Source organism: Cyprinodon tularosa, unplaced genomic scaffold, assembly GCF_016077235.1.
Source record: "Cyprinodon tularosa strain WSP-4 unplaced genomic scaffold, ASM1607723v1 ctg1129, whole genome shotgun sequence".
NCBI classification, from domain to species: domain Eukaryota; kingdom Metazoa; phylum Chordata; class Actinopteri; order Cyprinodontiformes; family Cyprinodontidae; genus Cyprinodon; species Cyprinodon tularosa.
The window spans coordinates 102,695-128,685 of record NW_024037925.1 but is presented as its reverse complement, the minus strand read 5'-3'; the positions used below and the strand labels follow the sequence as shown (position 1 = coordinate 128,685).

Genomic DNA, 25,991 nt, shown 5'->3' with positions numbered 1-25,991 from the left:
GTTTAAAATGTTCCAATGCTCCTGAATGCACCATAGCTTTCTGACGCCCAGCGAACTCATCTCGCCTTTCCGCAGGCTGCAGCGGGATGTACTTGGTGTAGAAGCGCGTTTGATTTTCCACATAAGAGAAAGCTTTGCAAACTCAAAACTCACGTCGGCTATCACGGTTTAGTGTTGTTTGTAAATAACAAGAGACCACAACAAATAAATCAGCCGTACCATGGTCAAAATCTTTGGATTTAATGTTGTTCAAAAAATCCGTACTTTTGTAAATCAATCTGTCAAATAACCACAACTTTTTCCCCACGAGAGGTATTTTTAAACGTGTTTATATCATTAATATAAAAACCTAAGCTCCATTAAACATATTTTAATCCGTTTTCCTCGTCGATATGCAGTTCAACAGAGCAAGGCGCGCTCCCATGACTGGGGATTCATATTTCGGCAGGCATGCACTTTTGGACATAACACCGGGACCAAATATTCTACGTCACATGCGGCGGAGACACCATGCGCGTCCCCGCTCCCGTTCGTGGGCTCAAAAGGTGCACGCGCACGCCGCGGATCAGATTGACATATTGCGTAACATCAGCCCGATCAGCTGTTAGGCGCATGTGCTGCCACTAATCCTTAAACCAGCAGGACAGCTTGTTTTTTTTTTTTTTTTATTATTATTATTCTTTTATTATCGTCACATTTTACATTTATGTACTGGGAGTTTGTTATATAAATTCTAACTTCTCGTGATAGCACATGACTCAGAAGCGCATCCCACAATTCAAGATCAGGAATAAAAATAAATCAGTGATGTAACTCCTGTTTTAGTACATTTAGTGCTAAAAACATGGATTGTAAAGTACTGGTACTAGTAAAGACCTGTTAAATCCCTTGGAAACCCGTTTTTGTAGGAATGCTGTGTTTTTAATCACTGAGGTTTAGGTTTTATTCTCTCAGCAGGCATTGCCATGTGGAGCTAGAAGAGTCAATATCCATGAATACAAATCAATCGATCCTTGGATGACTTTGGACTCTAGAATCTAAAATGCATAACCTTAAAACATTATGAGGTTAGGGTTAGTGGTTAGGGCATAGCTTGGAATCCAGAGGTTCTGAGTTCGAGCCCCACTCCCACGGACTGCCACTCTGGGTCCCTAATCAGGAGCCTTAACCCCACACTGTTCCCTGGGCAATGCACAATGGCAGCCCACTGCTCTCCAAGGGGATGGGTTAAATGCAGAGTTCATTTTGTTTTTTGCTCTGTACTTGTGACATCATTAGCACAATAAAAGCTGAAAAAATAAAGTGAATGAAAAACTATGAAAATGTTTACAGACCCCACCATTAATTCATGTAATTAATATTTTCTGGAATAACTGGGTTCAATATGTGTAAAACACCCCACTTTCTTAAAAAACTAACCAAAAAATAAAAGCTATATGTACCACATCCTATCTCAAAAGTGAATTGATTAAATATGGAGGTTAGAAATATTTCTGACCAGAACAGTAGTGTGAAAAACAGTGTCATTCACCACTGTTAACCTCTAGAGAATGCAAACATGTGCAAAGCAGTAATCAAAGGGGATATTTAGAAGAATCTGAAATATTAAAGATTCTTTCACTTACTTAGGTTTTTTTCATATTTTTTATTCCATATGTATCAATAAATTATAAAGTAATAAAAAAAACAGCTATGCCAAATATATATATATATATATATATATATATATATATATATATATATATATATATATAACGTGTGTGTGTGTAAACATTCATACAACTCTGATATTTAAAGGAGAAGTCCGGTCATATTCAGAATTCAAACTTCTAAAAGTACTTTAAATATGAAATTAATACATTCTTTTCAATTAATTTTAAGTGTTTTTAATTAAGAGTAAATTCATTTGAATGTGCTTCGCTGGAGGCATCCATGTTTGTCAAAGAACATTACTGCCACCTACTGGTTGGTGACGTCATGATGCGGTATCAGCTGTTGATCAAGTCCCAGTGCTGTATCTGGTGTTTGTTACAACGCGCTATTATCCGAGTCAGCTTGAAAACATTCTTCTTCTAAATGTTGGCTACATATGACGTGTTTTTTCTCTGGACAGAAATTCGATGGCAAATCCTCCCTCTTCAAGTTGGAAATCTAATGATGAACCCATTCGTGGACGATCATAAATCAGAAAGGTGAAATAACTATATATTTTTTTATTTTTATCCAATGTACATCCAACTGCCCATTAGTTCCCGTTCATTCCCATTCATTTTGCTTGTAAAGCGGGGAGAATGGCGTTAGGCTTACCGCACAGTGATGTCACTGCCGGAAGATTTTAGAACCGAGGTGTTTCTATATTTGGGCAAAAATGGACGCTCCCAGACTCAGTGATTGCAACGAAAATTATTTTTTTTACTGATTGACACTAAATTCATTAAATCATTGCAAACGTATTAGTTTTAGGTATAAATAATGATCCATTGATCATTCCTTGCTGACCAGACTTTTCCTTTAATTTTTCATCAGTAGTAACAATAAATGTAGCTTTTCTATTTAAATCAACATGTCTTTCATACTTTTTGTGTGTTGTCTTCCAAGTGCAGTAAAAGCCCCTCTAAACGTTTAGATAACAGTGAGTAGATGTGTTTAGATGAAGAACAGAAAACAAGGAGACCAAAGCATGTCCAGATTGCTTTAGAAGATAGATGTATATTTTTTCAGATTTGAATATTAATGTCAAAAATACACACTATGATATACAGTCTGCACTACAACATCTTAGCATGACGGACGTCACAGATAGTAACTGAAATATTAATTTAAATATTAAATAAACTGCGGTAAGTAAATTGAAAAGTGAACGTGTAAACACTAAACTAATGTTACTCATTCTATTGCAACAGTTCCAATAAAGTGGTTTTTGTAACAGTACAAAAGTATTAGAATATGACTATATTCTGTTCCTTTTCCAGTTATAATGAAAAACCAAAAAATACAAAATTATAATCCACAGTGTGTGTTTGCTGTGATTTGTTTTTCCTCCAGGTACAATATTGTAATTGCATGTTCCTTGATGGTCCATGGTTTGTGTTCCGTTCCTCCTAGACAGTCCCTCCAAGCTCAGCATTCATAGGGTCCCACATTTAACATCACCTTCTGCAGAGTCAATCTGATATTATACGGATCGCACCAATAAAGGTGAAGGAATTTTGAGGAATAAATGAAAACAAGTATTCTGAGAGAAAAACTATTTTGATTTGAGCTGGCAGAGGAAACTACCTGAACTTCAGATTCAATTTCTCTTTTTTCAAACCAGATACTAGAAGGGAAGCACCAAACTCCAAAGAAAGAAGAAATGTCATTAAATTATGGCAGAAATATTTTGAATAGGATCCTATTGATAATTTTAGACCACATCCTCCTGTTCCAAGGTTGTGCATTTCAAAAAGAACAAGGTGTATCCACAACAAGTCTCTCAGGCTATTTTTCGAACCCCATTTTTACTTTTTTTGGGAAGTGAAGCCTTTGGACTCCCGTCAACAGGACATGTTGACTGTCGTCCTATCTGTCTAGAATAAAACATTCATAACAATGATCTGATGGAGTGAAAGTTCAGTGCTGGCTTTGAGGTGTGGCTGAAGTTCCAGGAATGGCCTGTTGGATGGAGTGATGAGGTGTCTGGCTTCAGCAGCGCGGAGAAAAAGGAGGGTCTATGGGGGACTCTGTGAAGGACTGGAGCTCGTAGGCAGCACCGCTGTCCACCTCCATGGACTTCCTGGAGAACAATAGACGGATGTCTCTATGAAGGTAGAGCTTTCCAGACTTTGAGCTCTGGAACCTGGTGGTGATGAGACAAGAGAAGATGAGGAAAAAAAAAAAAGCAACTAATAAAACTGGTTAAATTCCCCTGACGGTAACAGACCTCAGATGGATGAGGTAGCGCAGGGTGCAGCCTTGGCCTGGGGTGAGGGGCTTCCTGTTGATCTGATTGTTGGCGTCGCGGCGAACGGGAACTGAAAAGGTTCTCTGGCGTAGGAAGGTCTGGTGTCCAGCTGGCATGGCTCTTAGGTCGTACATCACAACAAACATCTTTACCACTGTCTTGTTGGGGTTGAATAAGGTCTGAGGGACGCAGTCAGACAGACAAGCAGGGGTCAGTGGACCTTCCAGGATCCTATGAGGGTTGAATCTAAGCAGGGTACGCCATAGATATAGAAAATAGATCCTGGATCCAGATGGTACATCAATGAGGCCGGTGTTCTGCCAGACCAGCATACCAATAGTCAATGCGCATGAGCAAGACGTCAGATTTATCCCTTAGTTTTGTACGAAAAATAGACTCAATGGCTGTGTTTACCTTAAGTTATGTAAAAAAATTTTCGGCATAAGCTTAAAAAGAACATAAAAAAGTAAGTAATTACATTTTTTTTCTACATGACTAAAGGGATACATGCCTGTTGAGGTATTTTGAAGTTTTATTTTTCATACAAAACCATCAGGAAAAACTAAACGGCTAAACGGGTATTGACTATGGGTATGCTCACCTGACAGAACACAGTCATATTGTGAGTGGCACATTGCTGGGTAAAGCTGTCTGCTTATGTGTACAGATGCGACACAGAATGGCTAACACTAGAGCATTTTACCTGGATGTTTTTCTTGGAACAGCTTTATATGTATTTTTTATAATTTTACATCTATTTGAGCACAGTGTTTCAAGGCCATAACCAAAACAGAATGTAGACTCTAACGTGCTCATGATGTCATAATTATGCTAATTATAAATACAGCAGCAACATCCCTAAAATACATTTTTCTTCACAAATCAAAAATAGAATAAAATGCATTACATCATTAAATTATTTGAACTGGTTAGGCTGATTTTTTTGTCAGTAATAAGTTGAGGCTTAATTAAATGTTTCCTCTTTGCTTTTCTGATTGATTTGTCTTATTGATCAGTAAAACTAACATAAAACCAAATAAAGAAATAATTCATTAAAATGTATGTAAAAAAAACTTAGGTGTATCTGTCTTTTAGAAAACCCATTTTAAATGCATAACTGTTTCATTTGCCACTCACAATATGTTGGCCCTATGTGAAGTTGTTTTGGATTTACTAGGCAATTAAGCCAATGTGGTTTTATTCCATCTATGTCAGTGAAATACATGTTGTACATATTTTTTAAACACCGCAAGTAAAATCTATTTGAATATAGAAATATAGGTGCCAACTGTGAATGTGTAACCAAGGCCTTTGCAGAGCTATGAACCCTGGACCTTAGAGGATGAAGTTCCCCTTATGGCCACTAGGTGACTCCAATTTCTGTTTAGTTGTTCTTTCTTTGGTGCCTGTGTGTGTTCTGCAATATAGCCAGGAAATAACATATATATGACATTTCTGAAACTGTGGGGGAAAAAAAATTCCTAACCACTTGAATGGTTCCTGATGCAGGTACACGGTAGCCCCTTTTTCCCAGGGACTCCAGGTTTATCACACCCTGTGAGAGAACACACGACAATCACGATGTCACCAGCAGCCATACCGAAGGAGCTCACACACATGCCCCACACACACACAACATGAACGGAAGGCAGTTTCATCTTTAAGCTCAGCCATGCAGGATGAACAAGAAAAGAAAAGAAAACAGCTCACCATGTATGGCGAGGGAGCGTTATCGTCAGAGACGCTGTAGAATGACACATCTACTGGTAGGGTCAGGTGACTTGGGCAGAAGGAGCCGCTGGCTCCCACCTCTGCTGCGAAACCTTCTACTGTCCCTAAAGGCTCAAGTCGATAGTTCAACACACACTCCTACAGAACAGTTCAACATTAAACAAGAAGAACTTGAAGTTATACAAAAGTACAAATCTAATAATCAGCATTTAATGTGAACTATGAAATGTTTTACAGAAGGACACTGATGATGTTTCACCTCAAAGTTCCCCAGCAGGCTTAGGCTGGCAGGAGGAGCGCTAGTGCTGAACAGCTGATGCGACTCATCAGCGCTCTCCTCTCTCTTAGGACACACCCTAAAGGGTTAAAACCCACACATGCTTGATCAACTGGTTCTCAAGGTCTGATGTAGGAGCATCTCATTGTGCTTTAAATGACAAACACTCCTGCCAGGTCTAAACATTCCTATGAAATATCACCCCAGGCTCACCTATTTGTTTGCAAACAGCTGCATGATCCACCAGAAGAACAAGGTCAGCCTGTCCCACTCACATTTTTAAATAGCTCGTCATTTCTAAGCAGGTGATCGGACACGGTGTGATGGTTGAAATGAACCTTTAACCCGGAATCCTAAACTCCTTAAACATCTGCTCTCAAATGAACAGCACTGAGCTTCCACCCACATCTCCTCTGTGTAGGCAGAGGCATGAGTCTCTGGATATAAAGCCAGTTTAGTTCTGACTGCCATTTACAGATGAATGTGTACAATGGTAGCTTTAGCCATAGCTAAGCAGACCTTTATTTTTTAGCACAGTAAGGAGATTTCCCTTTATCCATAGAAACGGAGGTCATCCACATGCTGATGTCTGCCCAGAGCAGTGTTGGTGTTATGGTTATTAATAGATGGCTAATATTCTGATTAAATGACAATGATCATACAGTTAGGAGTTTATACACAGTGAATTCACTTGGGGCTTTGTTTACAAGCAACTTTAATCAATGTTAGTAAGAATTAGGTGTAAAATTTGAATGATTTTGTGTATCTACTCTCATCTTTAATTGATCAAAATTATCTACAAGAGCTTAAATATAAAACTACAGCCTAACTAATATTTCTTTAGATATCCATCATCAGGTTTCTTTGGAAACATAACATTTGATATTCAGCTTCTCTTCTAATCAGAAATGGCAAAGCACATTTAACATTTTTTGGTTTTAAAAGAGGCTTCTCCGGATCTTAATGTCCTCCTGCTGCATCAGTTTTAAAGCATTTGGGATCACTGCCTTGTTAAAAAAAAACACCAACTTTTATCCCAGGATTTTTTTAGATTAGATTAGATGAGCTTTATTGATCTCACAGCGGAGAAATTCACTGGTCACATATTGGCATAGTAATTAAAGAAGGTGCAAATGAGGAGGTAAAAGGTGCATTAAGAATAAAAAATATATTAAGAATAGAATTTAACCGTTATTTTAAATTTCAGTTGATGTTAAGCATTTGGAGGTATTTAATTACTTTGTGTGATACACCGGTGTCACATGCAGCCTCAGCATGATGCTGCCACCACTATAGCTTACAGTTGGTTCAGTTTTGTTAGGTTTAAATTACTTATTTTGAAGGGGGGTCCAGATCCAATATTAATATCGTTATTCTGTCCGATATTAGCCAAAGAACTGATATTAGATTATATCGGCCTGCATCTAAAGTCTCTGATATTGTGATGCTGATAGAAGCGCCTACTGTTGTTGACTATTTTTCTCTGTGTTAGTTATATCACTGGATTAAACCTTTCATAACATTCTACACTACAAGAAATAAGTAATAAAACAATATATGACTTGTGCTCATATTGGTATTGAGTCAATATTGGTATCGTTCAATTCACAAAGCTGCAATACAGGTATTTTTAAATAAAATATTTAAAAAAATTACAATCTTAAATTAAATAGCTATATTGGGACACTTATAATTTTTTTGATCAGTGAAGATGAGGAAACTCCTAAATAAATTCAGAAATAGTGCATTTAACTCTTTTTTTTGTAGTTCACTGAATTTCTAAGTTGTATTTTTAGGCCATAATGGACGAAATCCCCCCAAAAAACCCTAAATGATCATTAAATTCTCATTTCCAGTGAACCAGGCGACCAAACTTTTTAAACAACTCTAGACATTCAGACTTATTAATCAAACTGCATTCTGTTTGCTCCACTGCCTTACAGTTAGCATACGGCAGTCGCATTAAAGCATGCATCTCTGGAGAAGAGGTGGGCTATGTTTGTAATTATGAAACAGGGTTGTTGGATTAATTAAAATGTGTCATTTCATAATAATACCAATAAAGCCTGTTATCTTTTAATTAGACAACCACTTCTTCCACCCACTCTCTTTTACAGTCCCAAGTACAGCCTGACGGTGGATGTTATGCTGGGGCTTCCCTGTGAGACTACTGCTACTAAAGGTGCAAATAGAAAAGGGCAGCAAATGTAGTTTCTGATGTTTAATTTTAAATGCAGAGCTCACATTGGACAGATTTGGAACAAAAGTCTCAAGTTCCAATTTGAGATGAAAGGAATCAGTTGCAGACTGCATGAAAGCTGACAGATCAAATGGACAGTATCTGTTATTACAGGATCAGATACAAACACCTAATCTGACCTTGACCTGGTGGAGAAACTGAGCTTTTCAACTGCATTAATAGAGATCCCAGAAGAGAAAATGTGTACCTTTTCCCAGAGGCCCAAGGCAAACCCTTACAGCCAGTCAGAGAGGTGTCCAGGTCAAAGTAACCTGTTTGATTTTTCCTCTGAGGAACCTGCAGCAGGCAGACAGAACACGATTAAAACAGAGCAGCTGATGTCGCCTCTGTTAAACCAAGAGCAAGTTTAATGCAACTTCTTTCATTTTAAAATAGTGAACCTGATCTGCAGATGAGTTGTGCTGGAAAAAAGCAGAAGCAAATAAGTTCAACTTCTTTACAGTTGACCTTTTGTGAAGCGCGAGTTAGGATGTGTGATTTTACAGCCTCTTATGAAAATGTAGAAAAATATAAAAAAAAAGCTTTTTCCTTATAATATCTAGGAGGAATTCTGAGTTTACTAGACATGGGCTGGTAGAAATTCTCCATTTAACTCAAACATTAAAAAAAAAATTTTTTAGCTTCAAAGAGTCATCCTTTCTATAACTAAGAATTTTTATGATATCTAATGTTGTCCATTATGTTTTTATATACATTGAGTTAAGCATACATTTAGGATAAAGACTTATATTTTAAAATTCTACCAAAATAATTAACGGTTTTACTTTTGATGCCTATAAAATTTTGTTTTCTATACATAAAATACATTTTTTTTTATAAAATACATGCCTCTACCAAACTAACCACAGCATTTAGTTTTGGTTCGATCCGATTAATCGCTCACATCCCAAGGATTTCAACCTCTTTTTAAATTATTTTTTTATAATCAATAGGATAACTGCATCTAAACAGCTGCTACATTTAGAACAGTTTAAAAGTTTAAGATAAAATTCAACAATTTGATATTTCTGCTCTTTAATATGGAGGCAAACACCCTGGTATTAGCTGGTTAATTACTCAGACCATCTGCTCTGGTAGTCAGCGCACAGTTGGCTGCTTGACTAACACACTGCTCATAGCTTCCAAACTGCAGCTACAGAGAGCATTATATTAATATTAATGACAGTGATGGGTGGTGCTGTTTTAGTAGAATGTCACTGTTTTACAATTATCAAGATTTATTCAAAAATCCTAATTTGTCCTACTTGTAATCTTGGGGGAAAATGCAGCTTCTTTGGTGCAGCTGACTGATAGTGCTGATTCAAACAACTTTAAGGGCTTTAATGGTACTAAACAGGCTCGAACTGGTAATCTGTGATACCGCGCATTTGCCCAGCGGGCTGGTCCTAATTTCAGCGTGCGAGGGCCGGCCCTCCTTAAATCATACCGGCCACAATACTTACTCTCCGGCTGAAGCACCTACCTACCTGTGACAGTAAATAACTCAAGGAGCTCAAGAAGTAATGCAATGTTAAATACCTAAATGATGCATGCAGTATATATAGCCCTTCCTGGTCATCCACATCCTTGTGACAGTTGCCATATGGTGTCATTTTCTATTTCTTCAAACTGTAGAATCCTTGCAACAAACTAAATTATAATAAAACTAAAATGCTTTCTTTAAACCAAACTACGATACTCCTCTTATATTTGGCAAATTTATGTTACAATATTTTGCAAAAATACTTTGCGGTGCATGATGGGGTTTTGCATCTAAAGGCTAATGTTTCCCGTCTTACGTGCATTGTTGCCAGGTTGGGATGTTTCCTAATCTTTTTCCAAATTGGGCGAGATTTCGTATTTCCAGGCGATTTATGAAAATTTTTTGGGCTGGAAAATGTGAGTCAGTGACACCTGGCAACCCTGCTGAAGTCACTGTCGCATCCGTGTTAATAACCAAAGCCAATGAAACCACATTATAGTCTCGTTGATGTTTGTAGTATGATGCTTGAAAATAGATCAGTTAATCCACGATATGTATTCGTTTTGTGTTTCACATTTGAGACGCAGGCTTTTGACTATAGTTCTTCTTTTTTTTTTTTTTTTAATGGGGTGGGGGGGATCGTTCCCAATCCGAGCCTGGTACTAGATGTATAAAAAAAAAAACGTTTAAGTGGTTTTGAAAGTATCCCTTTTAAAAACCTTTGCACACTTTGATACCAATAAAAAAAACCTGCTTAGTGTGCTTGGCATTTGTAGCATTTTTCCGGATGGATTTATGATGCAGATATTATGCTTCATTTGGCTAGTAAGAAAGAGCATTGTCGTTTTAATAAAAACCAATGCATGGACGCCCGCGCTGACTGCTCTGCATGCCTGCATCTACACGGTCTGAGGTTTACTGTACATGAGTGGGCAGCTGTGTGTTTCTTACGGGGCTGGAGAGCAGAGGCAGGCCAGTGCAGGGGTGGAAGGCCTTTGTTGCCGTGGCATCCAAAGAGTGTCGATTCTGCTTCTTCCAGCTGTTGCAGGGACGCAAGGGGGAGGGGCTGTGAGGACGCTGCAAAAAGGGAATGAAGAGTCATGAATGCAGCCCGTTGGGTGAAGGGAAATATGCTACAGATGGAGAATGATGCAGAGCTACGATAAGAACGACAACCTGGGATTATTGCATGAAGAAACCAGAAGAGCTTACGAGGAGTGAGGGTGATGGAGTTGTTTCTGGACTGGATGTGAAGGACCCAGACTCTGAGGGGGCCTGGTTCTCATCCTGGAGAGCAGAGGCCTGAGCTGGCACAATGCTCTGTGCCTGTGTCTGAGATTGTGTCTGAGGCTTGCTGTTGTCACTGATTCTGAAACAGTTTGTAGCTGGGCTGGCGTCGTGGTTAGTCCAGCTGATGATCTGGGCATTCCTTGGCCTGTTCTCCAGGATGGGGGAGACAGGGGGGATTTCATGGCTGCTGGGTGTCCTGATTCGTAAACGCCTGCCTGGCTCGGGGTCGGCCTGGCTGTTGAGGGAAGTTTCTTCAAGTGTAAACTGAGCACCATTTTGGGCCCGGGAAGAATGACATTCGGTCCTCGGTCCAGCTTGGGGCCTGTCTGTGCAAACGGGCATTTGCGAGGCAGCGTTGTGCGTGTTGCCTCTTTGAGGTTCATGGCTGGGTACGTGGCCATTGGTGTAGCCATTGCTGGCGGGTTGCGTTGCTTGCGGGGGGTGTGAGTATGTGCGTATGGTGTGTGTGACTGTGGTTGTGTGCACTTGGTGCAGTGGGCTGGTGCTGCGGGACAAAGATGGGACAGAGAGCCTCTCCTGAATGAGCCTGGTGATGTCTTGCACTGCCTGGGCGATGAGGGAGCTGTCTCTGTCCTTCTCTCTGTCCTTTAGATCCCCGTTCCTCTCCTCCGCTCTGTCCGCTGCCTCGCTCATTCTCAGCTTCCTGCAGGCGGCGGGTTTCGGGGAGGAACTTTCTCGTTTGACAAAACAGGTTTCCGTCACGGGAGAGTTGAACAGGGCTGGCCTCACACGTCCCACGGACTCGTAAGGGTGCACCTCGGCTTCTTTGGTCTTGCTGGCGGCTTTGTCGTCATGGTTACCGCCCCACATGGCTTTGTGAGGGTTGTCAGACGCAAACAGGCCAGGGGGGAGTGGTGGGGCTGTCGGGTCGCAGAAGTTGAGTCTTTGTGCGATTCGCGCTATAACTTCCTGTCTCTCCTGCAGCAGGGAGCCAATCAAGGGATTTGTTTCGTTTCCGGAAGGCCTCGGGGAGGGGCACCGGGACGGCTCAGCCATGGATAAGTTCTTGAAACTCCGTAAAGGCTCTGGGATGGGAGCCTTGTTCTGCTCAGCGTTGGTGGTACCAGAGCTATAGTCATCCACCTGGTTAGGATCAGACGAGCCATTGAGGGCAGAGTACAACCACTTCCCTGCTTTGCTGGAGGGAAGAGGGGAGGGGGAGTTAGAGCGGGAGGGTGTTGGGGAGTGAGAGGCTCTGTAGAGCAGTGAAGAAGCCTGACGCTGGGGCGTGTTGACCTGTGGGAGCTCTCCGTTGTGATAGGTGGGATTTTCACTGGGCTCCTGGCTCTTCTTGCTGTATGGATGTGACACAGCAGAGTGAGAAAGGCTGTTAATCGAGATGTTGTTGATGGGCAGATTAGGGATGGGTAATCCGTTGAGTAGAAGGCTTGAGGGGGAGTTGGAGCTCTTGGCATACATGTTTGAGTTGGGATGGAGGCTGTCTTTGCTGGGATCCTGGCTCTTTTTCAGGGTGGGCAGGCCACCATGGCTACTGAGGGTCGGGCTGAGGCTGGGGGTCTTGCTGTAAATGGGAGGCAGGCCGGTGTGGATGCTACAGGCCAGGTTGGGATAGGTGGGCTGGCGGGGGAGCGACTGGACACGGACCTGCAGGGCAACACTCTGGGACACGTTAGGGACAGGAAAAATGTGCTCTGATGGCGGCTGGGAAAACTGCCACACCAAGTCTTCATCCGCAGCACTGATCCTGTGGAGCACAGAGGGGAGCTTTAACACTATGGAAACGTGAACGCTCCTGATTAACAACAGCTACAGCTAATTTAATGACAGCATTGCTTATTTCTCATTTATTTCCCCTTTAGCTGAGCTAAAAGCCATCTGATATCCCCTCTGGTTCAGCATTAGCTTGATAGAAAGAACCCTACTGTGGGATGGATCTATATGTGGCATCTGCAGCTCTAGTTTATACTCATTCTCTTCCAACCTACTCTGAAAAATCGGGGTTTGCTTCATAATCATCTCAAATCCTTGGTTATTTCAGTTGCTGAAGTCTTTTGCAACTATCTTTTTTTCCTAACACTAAACTTTCCATTAATACTAGCCAGCAGAACTCTAAACTAAAGCATCCTCAGGAATGACCCATTAAGGACTTCGGTCTTGTGCTTCATTGTGGCCAAAACATTGAAAATCCTTTTTTTTCATTAACATTATGGATTTTTAATCAGCTAATAATCCCTATATGAAATTATTGAAATCACTCTGTGTGATGCATACTATTATTTGCCCTTCTACTGAAATAAAAATAATTAACTGAGAAGGGCAGTTATTGTGAAGGTCTACTCTGAATCTTCAAACTCTTCCTTTAGACACAGAAACTTTAACAGTGGAGCTAAAGAGGCTAAACCCCATCTGTTCAGTGAGAGTTATATTATCTGACCTGTACAGGATGTTTCTGGGGACGATGCCATGGGAGGCGCTGAGCCAGGCGCTGAGCTGGGAGAAGAAGACGTAGGAGCGCACAGCCAATAGCAGGGTTTTCTCCTCAATGAAACGATCACCGCTTCTAAAAGAAAAAAACAAACTGATCAAGAAGTGTTGGAAGTGTGCCAGTTTGTCAGGTTAATGAGAAAACGGTCCAGGGATGGGGGTGTTTTTTCCGTCAAAGGACAATGTCTGTACATGTGTTAGTAGGAAAGTGGGCCAATCTGAAAGGCCAATTATCCCACTCCCCACCTCCCACATGAACCACATGAAGGAAATTATGATTTTTCCACTTTTTAATGCATTTTGTGATGAAAAAGATATCTGCAAAAACCCATTTTGGTAAAAAAATACATTTTTGGGGCCATATTTCCAGCTGGTTAAAACCAATAATAACACTGTCTGACAGCAACAACAATCTCTTAAAACTGTTGAAGGATAACTTTAGGAACACAACATAAAGGCTGTCATCTTCCCTCTAACTCCCCAGCTCCCAAACCAATCAAATATCCGTGGGATGAGCAGGAATAAGTCCCATCCATGCATCACAAAGGACCCAAAGGAGGTGCTGTCGATTCTCCAGTGGCAGTAACCAAATGACGCCCCTCTGCCCTGCTTAAAGGAACAGAGTCAGAGCTGTTTATGTTTCAGGAGAAGAGATTCATCTTTATTGCTTGGATTTATGCAAGGAGACACTGTGGGCTCTAAATGGTGCCTTTAAAAAAAAAATGCATTTTTATTATTATTATCTATAGTGCTGTTTTTTCACATTTACAAAATTTACTGTATCTTATTGAGATTTTAAGTGATGCAATTAGGGGTTAAAGTGTTTTGTGTAGGATGTGGAAGTAAAATGCTATTTGGTTTTCCGCAACAACAACAAATACAACAACAAAAAAAAAAAAATAGGACATACTTTGTGCACCAAGCTCAACAACAGTTACAGCTGAAATCTCAAAGTACCAATTTGGCAGCTTTGAGCACCAGCAGAAACAGATTCTTTGCATTTTTCTTTGCAAATTAACATAAAATCATTCAGATTGGTTGAGGTACATTTTTTATGTATTTATTTATTTTTCTAAATCTAGTTAAAGATTGTATTTAGTTCTGAACTTTGATTAAGCCAAGGTCATTCATGAACAGGTGTGGATTTACACCAATCCACTTTACACTGCCTGTCCAAAAGTAAAGCCTTAACCTGGATGTAATGAAGCAAGTGGGTTAGAGCTTAGCATTGGATAATTATTGCTCAGGTGATTGTGCTTCAGCTGGAATCTAGATTTATTTGAGCCTAAAAGGAAGAAGTGAGTAGATTCTCAATGACAATGGAAATAGGTTAATCTGTTAATCTAATCCATATATTTGGCCTGTTAAAGCCAAAGAAACAGATTAGATTTCTGAATATAGATCAAAGGAACAAACCAGCATCATCATAGAAGAAATGTAATGGTAATAGAAGTTTTAATGAACCTGATAGGTGATCATTTCAGATGTTTGGTGTAACTGGAGCATGGCAGGGTTCAGGGGCTAAGCTGGTGTCCTGTGTAAAGGTCACAGCTTCGATTCCTGGTCTCAGGCTTAAGTTATATTTTAACTTGTGCTTTTAAAAGTTCCACATTAACATTTCCTTTTTCCTTGTTTCAGCATATTGCACCTCTAGAAGGACTTTAAATGTACTTTTCTTTTTCTTGCTCCTTAGCGGCGATACAACAATATGTGGAGCTTCCCTAAACAGTCCATCAGCTGATCCAACTGTGTTTGTGTGGGTGGGCGTGCGCTCCTTACTGTCTAGGAACAGCCTGTAGGGTCCACCTCTCCAACAGCAGAGCATCTTGTTTGATGACTGGGTCACTGATGGGGTCGCTTGGGGGACACTCATCACCATAACAACAGTCTGGCAGCAGCATGACCTCGATCATGATGGGGATGTTATTTTTCCAAAGCAAAATCACCTCAGAACGAGTGCGCCTCGCTTGCCGGCACTGCGGAAACACATGATAGGAAGGTTAGAGTTCACTGGGAGTCATCAATGACACAGACACAGAGCAGAGGGGGTTCCAGGGAGATTTCAGTCAATAAAGAGCAACTTAATGGATATGCTGGGTTTGTGGTAGTATTGGATTGGCTTATATTGGGATTTTCAAATCAACTCAATTTAAGGTTCACAGGAAAGGAAATAACATTACTGGAAAAACAGTAGGAAAGGGAAGAAAGACTGAAAGAAAAAACAGAAAAGCAGTGAGGAAAGGACATTATTAAGACTAGAGAAACAGAGAAATGAAAAATTTAAACAGAGAAGGAAAAGCATATTTTCTCCACTATCCAGATCAAAAAAATACAGAAATTAAAAACTGTGTCGGGTTTGGTACCTGAGGCAGTTTGTCACTGCATTCATGCTTGTGAAGAGGAGGCATGCCTGACTGAGCTGGAGGACAGTGCAGCCCCTCAGTCCTGCCTTTTACTGAATACTCCGGTGTCCTTCCCTCTGTGATTAGCAAGGTCAGGAACACCAGGAACTCCTCGGCATCATACTCGAAAAACTCCTCTGTCGCATCTAAGACAAACCAAAAAGTAAACATAATGAGAAAAGAAGCAGGCATTAAAACAAGGAAACAGCTGGAGGAAGGTGGATAACTGGGAGCTGATTCAATAAGGGATTAAGGGGCAGTTATAAAAAAAAACGGTTCCCTAGCAACAACAGCCATTCACCCGTATTTTGTTTTTGCTGAATGGGATGGGGTCATTTCACTAACTGAAGAGTCTTGTTTGGGGAAGGGGTGTGGAGGAAGGCAGGGAATGATACAACTTTTCCAGTTTGTCCGCTTTAAGCGAATAACCTTTTCAGTGGGCTGAGCTTTGGGGAGAAGCAACATGCAGTTCTTTCTTTCACATAAACACCAGAACAAGCAGAACTGATAATGACTTCATTCATAATCATCAGACAACATTCACAAAACCCAACCGATACAAAAAAACAGAGTACAGGACGGAGTGAACCACCCTGCTGCTGTAATGTGGGTGGGGCTGTTGGGAAGAAGGGTCTGATCCTTCAACCCCTAAAACCAAAACAGGCTAAAAAAAAAAACAGGTTGGAAAGCGACTGCAATGGAAAAATCCACTAATTTTGAAAGGTAATAATGTAGAAAGAATCCAATGAGTTAAAGAACAATACGGTAACACTACCAGGCTGAAAACACTCTTCCAGACCAATTACATCAATAATTACATATTATTGATGTTTATTAAGGCTGAGAGGGACACATGAGGGTTGATGCAGTATGAAAACATATTTGTTTAACTGATTGCAAAACCTCGGATAAATCTAATTTAATAATTTGTTTTACCTTTGCAGACTGTGATAGACGCACACACATTACAACTTAATAAAGACTCAACAATCACTTTGATTTTGCTTAAAGAAAAGCTCAATCCTGCCTTAGAGTGAATGCTTTCTCTGGCGTCTGATGAGAAAAAGCAGTTTTCCTCTTTCTTCTTCTTGCGTTACGCTAATTGGATTGGTGATGCACAAATATTAAGGATTTTTAAAAAGTGAACATTGTCATAAATCCCTGATCAGTGTATCCATTGTTACGATTAAAAGTGATGTATATATACTGGGAATTTTAGGCAATGACAGAGGGGTGATTTTGGTATCTCCCTTCATTACCCAAGAGAAACCCCCCCCAAATCCCACATTAGGTCACGAGATTCACAGCAGCATTAAAAATTCCCTTGACAGCACACTGATGGGCAGCGCCTCTCTGCTTCTAACCTTGAAGCCTCTAAATATTTGATTCAGTATCAACCTGAGCTGAGGTAAAATGCAGATGGAAACTTCTCTTTCTTTTCTAATTAAACATCCCAGGTCTGCACAAGGACAGAGGTGCAGAATACACACACACACTCACACTCCATAAGAGCTGGGCTTGCTAAAACAGAGTCTCCCTCAGCTGGCTCTGCAGAAGCATACGTAAGAATCGCTCTCAGCCAGCCGGTCACGCACATCCCTCTCAGGGAACTCCTCCTACAAGGCTGTGAACTGCTGCTGCAAATGGAGAGAGACAGCCCAATACAAAACATGAAGGAAGGGGTCTCTTAGCCAGCTGTAGGTTAAATAAAAGCAGGATGAAAAGGAGCGAGAGAGAGAGATAGAGGTGGTAAGATGGACTGTGTCCCCTTCTCTTCAGGGGAAGAATTCAGAAAGGTATAAACAAAAGAAAGAGAGAGGGGTAACATACAAAAACGGTCCACATACAAGGTCACGGTACATAAGGCAGGGCTTATTACACACTAGATATAGAGAGCTTGGACATGGCTATAAACAGCTAAGGTTTGTATGCACCCCCCCACAGAAAAAAGCTCCTGCTGCATGGATCCGGATTAGCTGCGACATTCTGATGGAGGTGTTGGGGGCAGGGGGTCCAAGGGGACTCGAGGAAGCAGAAGCAAACAGCCTCTGAGGGCTGGTATGCAAACCAAACCCTCTGACCAGAAACATACACAGACCTTCACTTCATCTGGGCTAACTGTGGGCTTGATTGCTTAGAAAGATGTATGTAGTTTCTAGACGACCAACACATAGCTGAAAACAAAAACTAAAAAAACAAACAAACAGACAACTAAAACACAGAAGGAGTGGTGAACAAAGGCCTGCTGATGCTGGCGCCCAGCGTGCTCAGATCGGAGCCGCCATTCATTAAGGCATTGTGGCTGCACAGAACATTCCTATGTGGCCTACATACACCTAAATAGAAGAAGACAGCCTCAATAGGCTTTAGAACAAGATCAGCACTGCATAAAAAGAATACGATACAAATCTACATTTGCAGGACCCACAACGAGTGGAAGAATGTTTTCATCTCGGCATTTATATGCATTCTTTGGTTAAATGTGAGGCTCGTGATTGGAAAAACCTTTTCCCATTACTCCTTTAATGTGCATGTACTCATTTCTTGCCATGCATTGTCTAACAAGTCGGATCAATACCCTGGTATCTTATTATGTGACCAGTGTTGACCTGCTACTAAGTGCAGCTGGATTTTGAAGATCAGCCGGCTGAGCACAGTCCTGCATACGCCTCCCTCTGCGTCCTTGAGTTAAAAGATCAGTTCAGAGTCATGTGGGATGGAAAAAGGCCTCCAGGGTAGGAGCAGAGAGGTCAGCCTAAAGAGCTAAACAAGCTTATTCTTCAGAGTAAACATGCCAGCGCATGTTTACATGATTGCTCCCTGTTTAGAACTATTAGAAGGGCAGCTAAAAAGCTTAATATGCCAGTGCCTTGATTGCAAATGAGGTTCTTTTAGCTACAGTTAATGGAATTGTGTCTATACTTGTCTTGCAATATCTCAGTGCTGCAATACAATGGATCAAAGTGTGCTTCTACAGAGTTTGAACATTTTTACAAACATTGCATTACCACAGGTAGTGGCTCACCCATCCGCATAATTAAATAAGGGGTATTAATCACATCCATGGTCAAAGGTAGAAAATCCAGCACCTACACATCAAGACTAATTTAACAAACACTTCTAAAAGAAGGTGTTGCTCCTAAATTGGTGAAATCTGGGTTAGTACTGTAATGGGATGCCACATATTCTCCACGATCAGCTGTCAGTGGTATTCTAACTAAGTGGAAGCTACTGTGATTGAAACCAAGTCAGCCTCCAAGTGGTATGTCACATGCCCCAATGGAGTTTGGGCAGCAGATGCTGACGTCCATGGTCCAGATGAACTCTGTGTTCTTCAGATTAGCTTAAGAAGAATGCATCAAGGGCTTCGTGAAATTTCTTCCAATGGCAGAACAGCTGCATCCGAGGCAAACATCACCCAGCTGGATGCAGCGGTGCAAAGCATGCATGCGACCACAGCAGGACTCAAGAGCAGTGGAGGCAGGATTGTGTTGTGTTTCATGAGCTGGGCTTGGCCCCTTAGTTCCAGTTTCGTGGGACCAGTTTGAAGATGGCTTCCACCTCAACAAGACTGTTCACAAGTAGAATGAGGAAAAAGGTACATCATATACTCTACAGGTGTATCTAGAAATTATAAAGACATGGACATGTTCAATTTGGACAAGACTGAAAACTACAGTCTTTGGCTCTAAACCCAATCTCTGCATTCATGCGAGGGAGAAACCTTTTTTTTTCTTTTTTTTTTTTTTTTTACAGTTTTAGAATCACTTGACATTGGAACACCCTGCCTAAATGGACTTCTTAAAAAGTTATTAATCCATGTTTAGCTTTTATTTTGGACTAGTGTAATGCATTAGCACCAGAAAAACAAAAAAATTTACTCCTTAGGAAAGATTCAGCTGAAAAGGTGCAGCTAGAGTCTAATGGAATATAAAACATGAGCTCATATTTCTCTAATTATTGAGTTCCTTTTATAATATCAAGACAACTTATTTTAAACCTTTTCTTTTTAATACTGAAGCTCCAAATGACCAAGTCTGATCTTTTACTGAGGATCTGATAGTTATAAAGTGCTAAAAAAGTGCTTTGTTGTCCAGCAGCAGGTTATTTAATTACAGGTAGGTTAATTAGGACAGGCTAAAGTGAGCCATACATTTGGGTATGCTGCTATTAGGCTACGCTGCTGGAAGGTTAGGTGGACAAGATTCTTCTTTAAATCTTGAAAGTACAGTTAATGGATGTCTTTTATAATCTTTTGAAAATTACTCTTTGCCCAACTTCCCTGTCGCTCATCTTACTCTATGGAAACTGACTGTTTGGAGAACATTTTCACTTAATAAGATTCAGACCCTTATGTTTTTATGTAAAATGTCCTGTGGTGACAATTGTTGTGATTTGGCAGAGTATGAATAAAGTCAACTGAACAAAGCAGTGTGTTGCACTCCCTATTAAACTGCCAGACACTTGTGATGACATACTTGAGCATGACACTGATTACTTTTCAGTGAATGCATGTAAGCAGGATATGTTTTTACACTTAATATCTGGGAGAGTTGTTGCTTTAGCAGGGTAACAGATGGGAAGGCAGAAGGAGGTGATAGAGTCACACACATTCAGATATGATGACCCATTAATTCCAGCACTGTGGCCACACAATCACTGCCTTTTTTCCCCTCTTTCTATGGCAAAGACTGTTGCATTCTGACCTCATACAAATGTTCTTATACACACTCTGGCAGCTAATTTGAATGCAGTTTAAGTATCCATATGGCAACCACTCCTTTGTCCTATGCTCAGCCAGCCTGAGGTAGTCTTAGTTATTTGTTCACTACATTTTATTAATGATTGCTTAAATATTTAACATTTTTGGCATTACTGAAAAATCTGTAATAATTTAATTATTGACCAAATGCGTTAATAAAATAAAAGTTAAACACATTCTTTGTTAAACATCCCTCTTAAATGAGAAACAAATAGGTCAAACATAAATTGTTTTGATGGAACAAGAACATAAAGATGACAAAAACAATAGAAATCACCTTTCATTTATTGTACCACACCCTTACATTATACTCTACTGAACAATGTATTTAAGTACTGGTCAAATGCCAAGATGGCCTCCTTATTAAAAGGAAAGTTATATCAATGTGATGCATTGTGTGACTAGAATAGAAATTTGATCATGTAATAGAAATTATACATTTTTCATGGGAGTTAAACAGTCATTATATAGTGTTGATATTATACATACTGACACAAACATAAAGCTAAACTAATAGTTGGATGAAAGACACATAGTAAATTCTTAACAAGCTATTGTAACCAATAAAAAGGGTTTCAATAAATTCTGCTCATATATGTGTTCACTCGCCATACAAGAAATGCTATAGCTTATTTAAATTGTAGGTTTTCCCTTCTACAGTATAGGATTTTCTACTTATTTTGCTTAAAGTATCAATCAATTTCAGTGATACTAAAAAAAAAAGAAAAAAAAGTTGGCATGTTAATTTCTTGCAGAGAACAGAGCTCTAACAATACACTTTTATCAGCATATAAAGGAATAATATTGAAATATTTTTAGAATTGCAGCCTGATCGGCTTTGCTCCCCAAACCAGATGAAAAACACAACAATGAACAACTCTCTACATCAGTGGATGAGCTCCACTTCAGTAACTCATTAAACGCTTCAACTGCTGTGGCGGGACTTAGCCAAAGTTTTTCAAGATGAAGAAATAATTAAACTGAGGACAAATAGTGGTAAGTTATTTTTTCTTAAGAAGGACTGTTTTACAGACTTGAAATACCCACCGTTTAAAATCTTTTGAGGTCCTAATCGGATATGAATAGGACATCTGAGTTCTTGTGGGGGCCTGCAGGCTTTAGATAACCAGCCAGCTGAAAGGCTGCATATTAAAGGCAATTTCCAGGCAGGAGTCTGCTGAGCTCGAGGACGTGTGTTCAAAGACAGACGACGTCATCGCGTGTGTGGATAGTTGACATAACAGAACCGCGGTTAAATTTGGTATTTTGATCAATCTTGGTGACAAGATGTTCTTATGCAACTCTGATAAATGAGCCTTTTTGAGTAAATTAGTTCCTCTAGAGTAGAAACAGCAGTTTCATCATCTAAAGTACATATCCTAACCCCCAAAAACACAATGGTTCCAATCTGGCATACAAGTCAACAAAAGAATCCGGTCGGATGATGTCCATAGCAATTAGAGCAGAAAGTGGAAGGGGCTACGCAGGCTGCTTGGGACTCTTTATTAGTCTTCAACCGTCCAACAAAGATAAACAGGAGTCTATTTTGATCCTACCTAGGCAGAATTTAACAAAACGAGTCAGACAGGATGTATGACACAATGGCAAAGTAAAACACGTGCTTTGTTGAAATAACATACTAATTGCGATGTTAGCGTTACGCTGGTGTAAAAGGAAGAGTCCGTTCAGCAAGGAATAACCATTGGGTCATTACCTATACCTAAAACAATCAAACAATCAATGGGAACTACTATTATTTGAAATTACACTTACTGTTAAATATTGCACCAAAAGTTACATCCCAATGATCTGACACTGAAGAGCCGATTGCATTACTGATGTTAATATCCAACTCTGTCACACATGTTCTTCCAGAAGCTTAGCCCAGAGCACTAATTTACTATTCCGCAGAGACGCTAAAATTCACCACAAGGAAGGGCGTTGGACTGTTCCTCAGCTGAATTTGGTGGTCTGATGCAGCTCTCTGCTATCAATTAAATGTGTCCCCTCCATTCAAACATTACCTTTTTTTTTTTTTATGTACGTCTTCTGTGGCCTCCAACTTCAGTCCATTTCTTCATTAGCTAAAGCCCTTAGCTTTTAAACAAGTGTGCTGTAATGGTCATAATCATTGTTCTATATAATCTTTTTGACTTAATATTTTCTTTTATGATTATGTTATTGACTTCTCATTATGTTATATCAGTGGCTTAAGTTTTCATTTAGTGCCAGTTAAAGTCTGGTTGTTACTTGATAAAGTATTGGACAAGATTTTCTCTCTTATGTCTATGAAAGCCCCTATCCACTTTCAAAGTTTTCAAATACAGTAAAGGCATAGCAGGTGGCTGATCTGGTTCATCAGCAGTTCTAGGAACTGCATTTCTGCCCATGTGTGAACTGTTTGCAGTGATGTCTTTTCTGCTCTGAGGTCAGTTAATTTAATGCTTGGCAATATTTTTAGAACCCAGATGGTCCTTGGGACTAGCTGGTCTCAAATTATGTCACCTTAGATAAGCTATGAATATTTTTTTTATTATCTCTGCCAACCTATAAATATCCAATTAAAGGGGAAACCAACCAAGGTGTCAGTGTATGGTGGGATAAAAACAAGCACACAGACAGAAATATATACCCCATATCGGTATCCCAACCTTGCAATGGTTATGAAACACTGGTGTAGCGGGTATCAACCACATATAGTCTAAATATCTATAATGTTTGTTTCCATGTTATTTTCCGTGCCATTAGCCACAGAGCATATTTTAAAAAGTCATCAATCGAAGCTTTGCCTGTCTAAATCTAATTTTCAATTATTATAGCAATATTAAACTTTTTTCCCCAAGGGCTGTAACATAAATATATTTTTAAACACTTAAACAATCTGTGTTTGTTAATGAATTTATAGACCAGCATTGGGAGAAGTTCTTCCTCCCTTTCATTTTCTTCTAAATCATTAAATGTTTTTCAACAATAATCAAATTTTTATTGATTTGTTTTTATTCTCTACTTTTTTATGTTCATAAATGATTGACTTTTCACTGCAATGTACTTTTCCTATCATGTTATTTACATTTTTTCCATCTACAATATTTTGAACCATGTTGCTACTTTAATGTGCTACATAAATACATCTTCTTTGTGTTTAAATTAAAAAAGGGGGAAAAGTCCCATGGTTCAGTATTCCTCCCGTCAATCTGCGATCAAAGCTGATCAAGGGGAATTTGGCAGATTAGGACCTCTTGCCTCACTGAATCCATGTAAATCCTGCATACTTTGCCATCTCATGCAGAACTGCCCAGTTGGGGCAGCAAAGTCTGATTAAACCAACCCAAATAAATATAGGCACTCAGACCAGAGTATACCTAAGATTACAAGTACCTCCCTGGACTTTGTGTTTGTAATCCTGATTTCTCCTATGACCTAAAGAACAGAGGATCACAGTCTGACTCATTGTTAAACACATTAGGAACTGAAATGTTTTTTTTTTAAGTACAACTGTGTCAAAGATCTTCATGTATCTCCAACTCATCTTGATAAATGACACGTCTAATCTGTCGTTATTCTGACAAGACCAAAAACATGTTCCTTTGGTGGGTGTACTTCTGTTGTTGGTTATAGTAGTACGAGTTCAAGTTCTTTTGTGTTCTGAACTTAATGTGTTTGAAATCTGTTAAAACAGGCGAGCAACCCCCATTAGATTAGATTCCAGGATTTATGTTAATTAGCTAAACCTGATCTCCCTTTTTTTAATTAAGCAGATGGTCATCAGTGAATGGCTCTGTACATAATTAAGCCTGAGACAGTTAGCCTACTAAAGTATACCAACGTTTTAAAAAGTTACCCCTGTTAAATGCTTCCAATCTTCTATTGTGCTGTTTCTACAAGTAATTTTAAGGAAATTCCAGAAAAAAACTCAGAGTGAGGGATGTTTTCTTTGGCTAAATGGCAATGTCTTCAACGTTTTCCAGGCGAAGGACCTCCAAACTGATGGTGAGATGGAGCGGGGACCACCTAATTATATATATTGTATGAAATAGTGTTATATCAAACTGGTCCTATAGCCACTCTATTACAGATGAAGTAATGTAATGAAAGTAATTTTACCATGGGATTATTAAAGTATTTCTGATTCTGATTCCTGGTTGATGGGACAGGTGTTGTGAAAGAAACGGTGCCCAGCTTGAAAGAGCTTCTGTGTGTCGCTGAATGTGTGTATTGATGACTGAAAGACCTCTTCTGCCTCCAATTATCTGTTTACTACAGTGTGTTGAATTCATGTTAATGTGGATTTAAAGACATTTCAATTCGTGAAAAATTTCAGAGGGGAATATAAACAAAAAACTCATGCATTACCTCCGTGGACCCCCTAAGGGCCCCAGACCACTTGTTGAAGACCTCCACCATAAACTGTTGTTATAAACCGCCCATATTTACTCGTGAATTTATATTGTTTGAAAAACGTAAAATAGTGACTTTGTAGGTAACTACTATTATGATATCAGGGATAAACCAACATCTGGACATCTGGACAATAATATATATTACAGTACTGGGATATGTTGGGTTGTAGTTATAAAACACGGAAACTTCTATAGCGTCCCATGTCCATTTATAATAAAAAATGTAATAGAAATTTAAAGCACCACTATTTCTTCCAGGCTTGAGAAGAGTTTTAAGGGATGGAAAACAAACAAAAATCATCATCATTCTTTGTCCTGATGGATCAATGATTACAACGACTGGCACGTGAAGGAGGGGTGGACGGATATGCATTACCTTGGCAACAGGGTTGGTGTGTTCAAACATTTCTGTCAGGGTGATTGAAGTGCGGCTGTGTGTGGGAATGAGCTTCAATAATTCGTTTTTGTATGTGACAAAGACTTTTAACTTGACGTTTTTTCAAGAGAATCACAGCTCCTCCTGTGTGTGAGTGGGCATGCTGTATTTATACCCGCCTGCTCTATACCATGTACTCGCTTTGTTCACAATAACCGCTCTGTTCGTCTGTTTACGTAATCATGCTTGTATTGTGTGTCTTGAGTGGCATCTATGTGTTCATGTCGCCCTCTGTTACAGCTCTGGTTTTGTTCCCATTCCTGGGTAGGACGGCAGATGTTTGCTGGTAATAAGAAGCGAGAAGAAGGTCAGCTGAGTTTTCATCTCACCTTTCCTGCTTTTGTCTGCCTCATGTGCAGGGACGACAAACCCTGGAAATGAAGGTAGAGTCTGCCAAGAAAACAGACTGTAGAGGTTGGTAACGGAAAACAATAAAACACACAGCGATCCTTGATCCTTTGCTGCCAGGTCAGTTTGCCAATAAACGGTGTAACTCCAAAAATGTGTTTTAAGGCCTTTAACGTATACTTTTATTGGTTGAAAGTTCCTCTATCTTTACATG

At 39.8% G+C, this 25,991-nt stretch overlaps 1 protein-coding gene across 2 annotated transcripts in view; it reads right to left on the bottom strand.

Moving 5' to 3' along the window:
- Nucleotides 1–3,557: 3,557 nt before the first annotated feature.
- The window catches only part of fam214a (family with sequence similarity 214 member A), a 47,095-nt gene continuing 24,661 nt past the window's right edge, over nt 3,558–25,991 (bottom strand). For both annotated transcript variants that reach the window (XM_038301866.1, XM_038301873.1), the window contains exons 2-12: nt 15,793–15,977; nt 15,209–15,405; nt 13,380–13,505; nt 10,886–12,689; nt 10,625–10,750; nt 8,399–8,487; nt 5,934–6,030; nt 5,654–5,812; nt 5,430–5,498; nt 3,923–4,122; nt 3,558–3,838 (exon numbers count right to left, since the gene is read on the bottom strand). In XM_038301866.1, the coding sequence (XP_038157794.1) occupies nt 3,685–3,838; nt 3,923–4,122; nt 5,430–5,498; nt 5,654–5,812; nt 5,934–6,030; nt 8,399–8,487; nt 10,625–10,750; nt 10,886–12,689; nt 13,380–13,505; nt 15,209–15,405; nt 15,793–15,977 (3,206 nt within the window). In that variant the 3' untranslated portion in view covers nt 3,558–3,684. The remainder of the gene's footprint in view (nt 3,839–3,922; nt 4,123–5,429; nt 5,499–5,653; nt 5,813–5,933; nt 6,031–8,398; nt 8,488–10,624; nt 10,751–10,885; nt 12,690–13,379; nt 13,506–15,208; nt 15,406–15,792; nt 15,978–25,991) is intronic.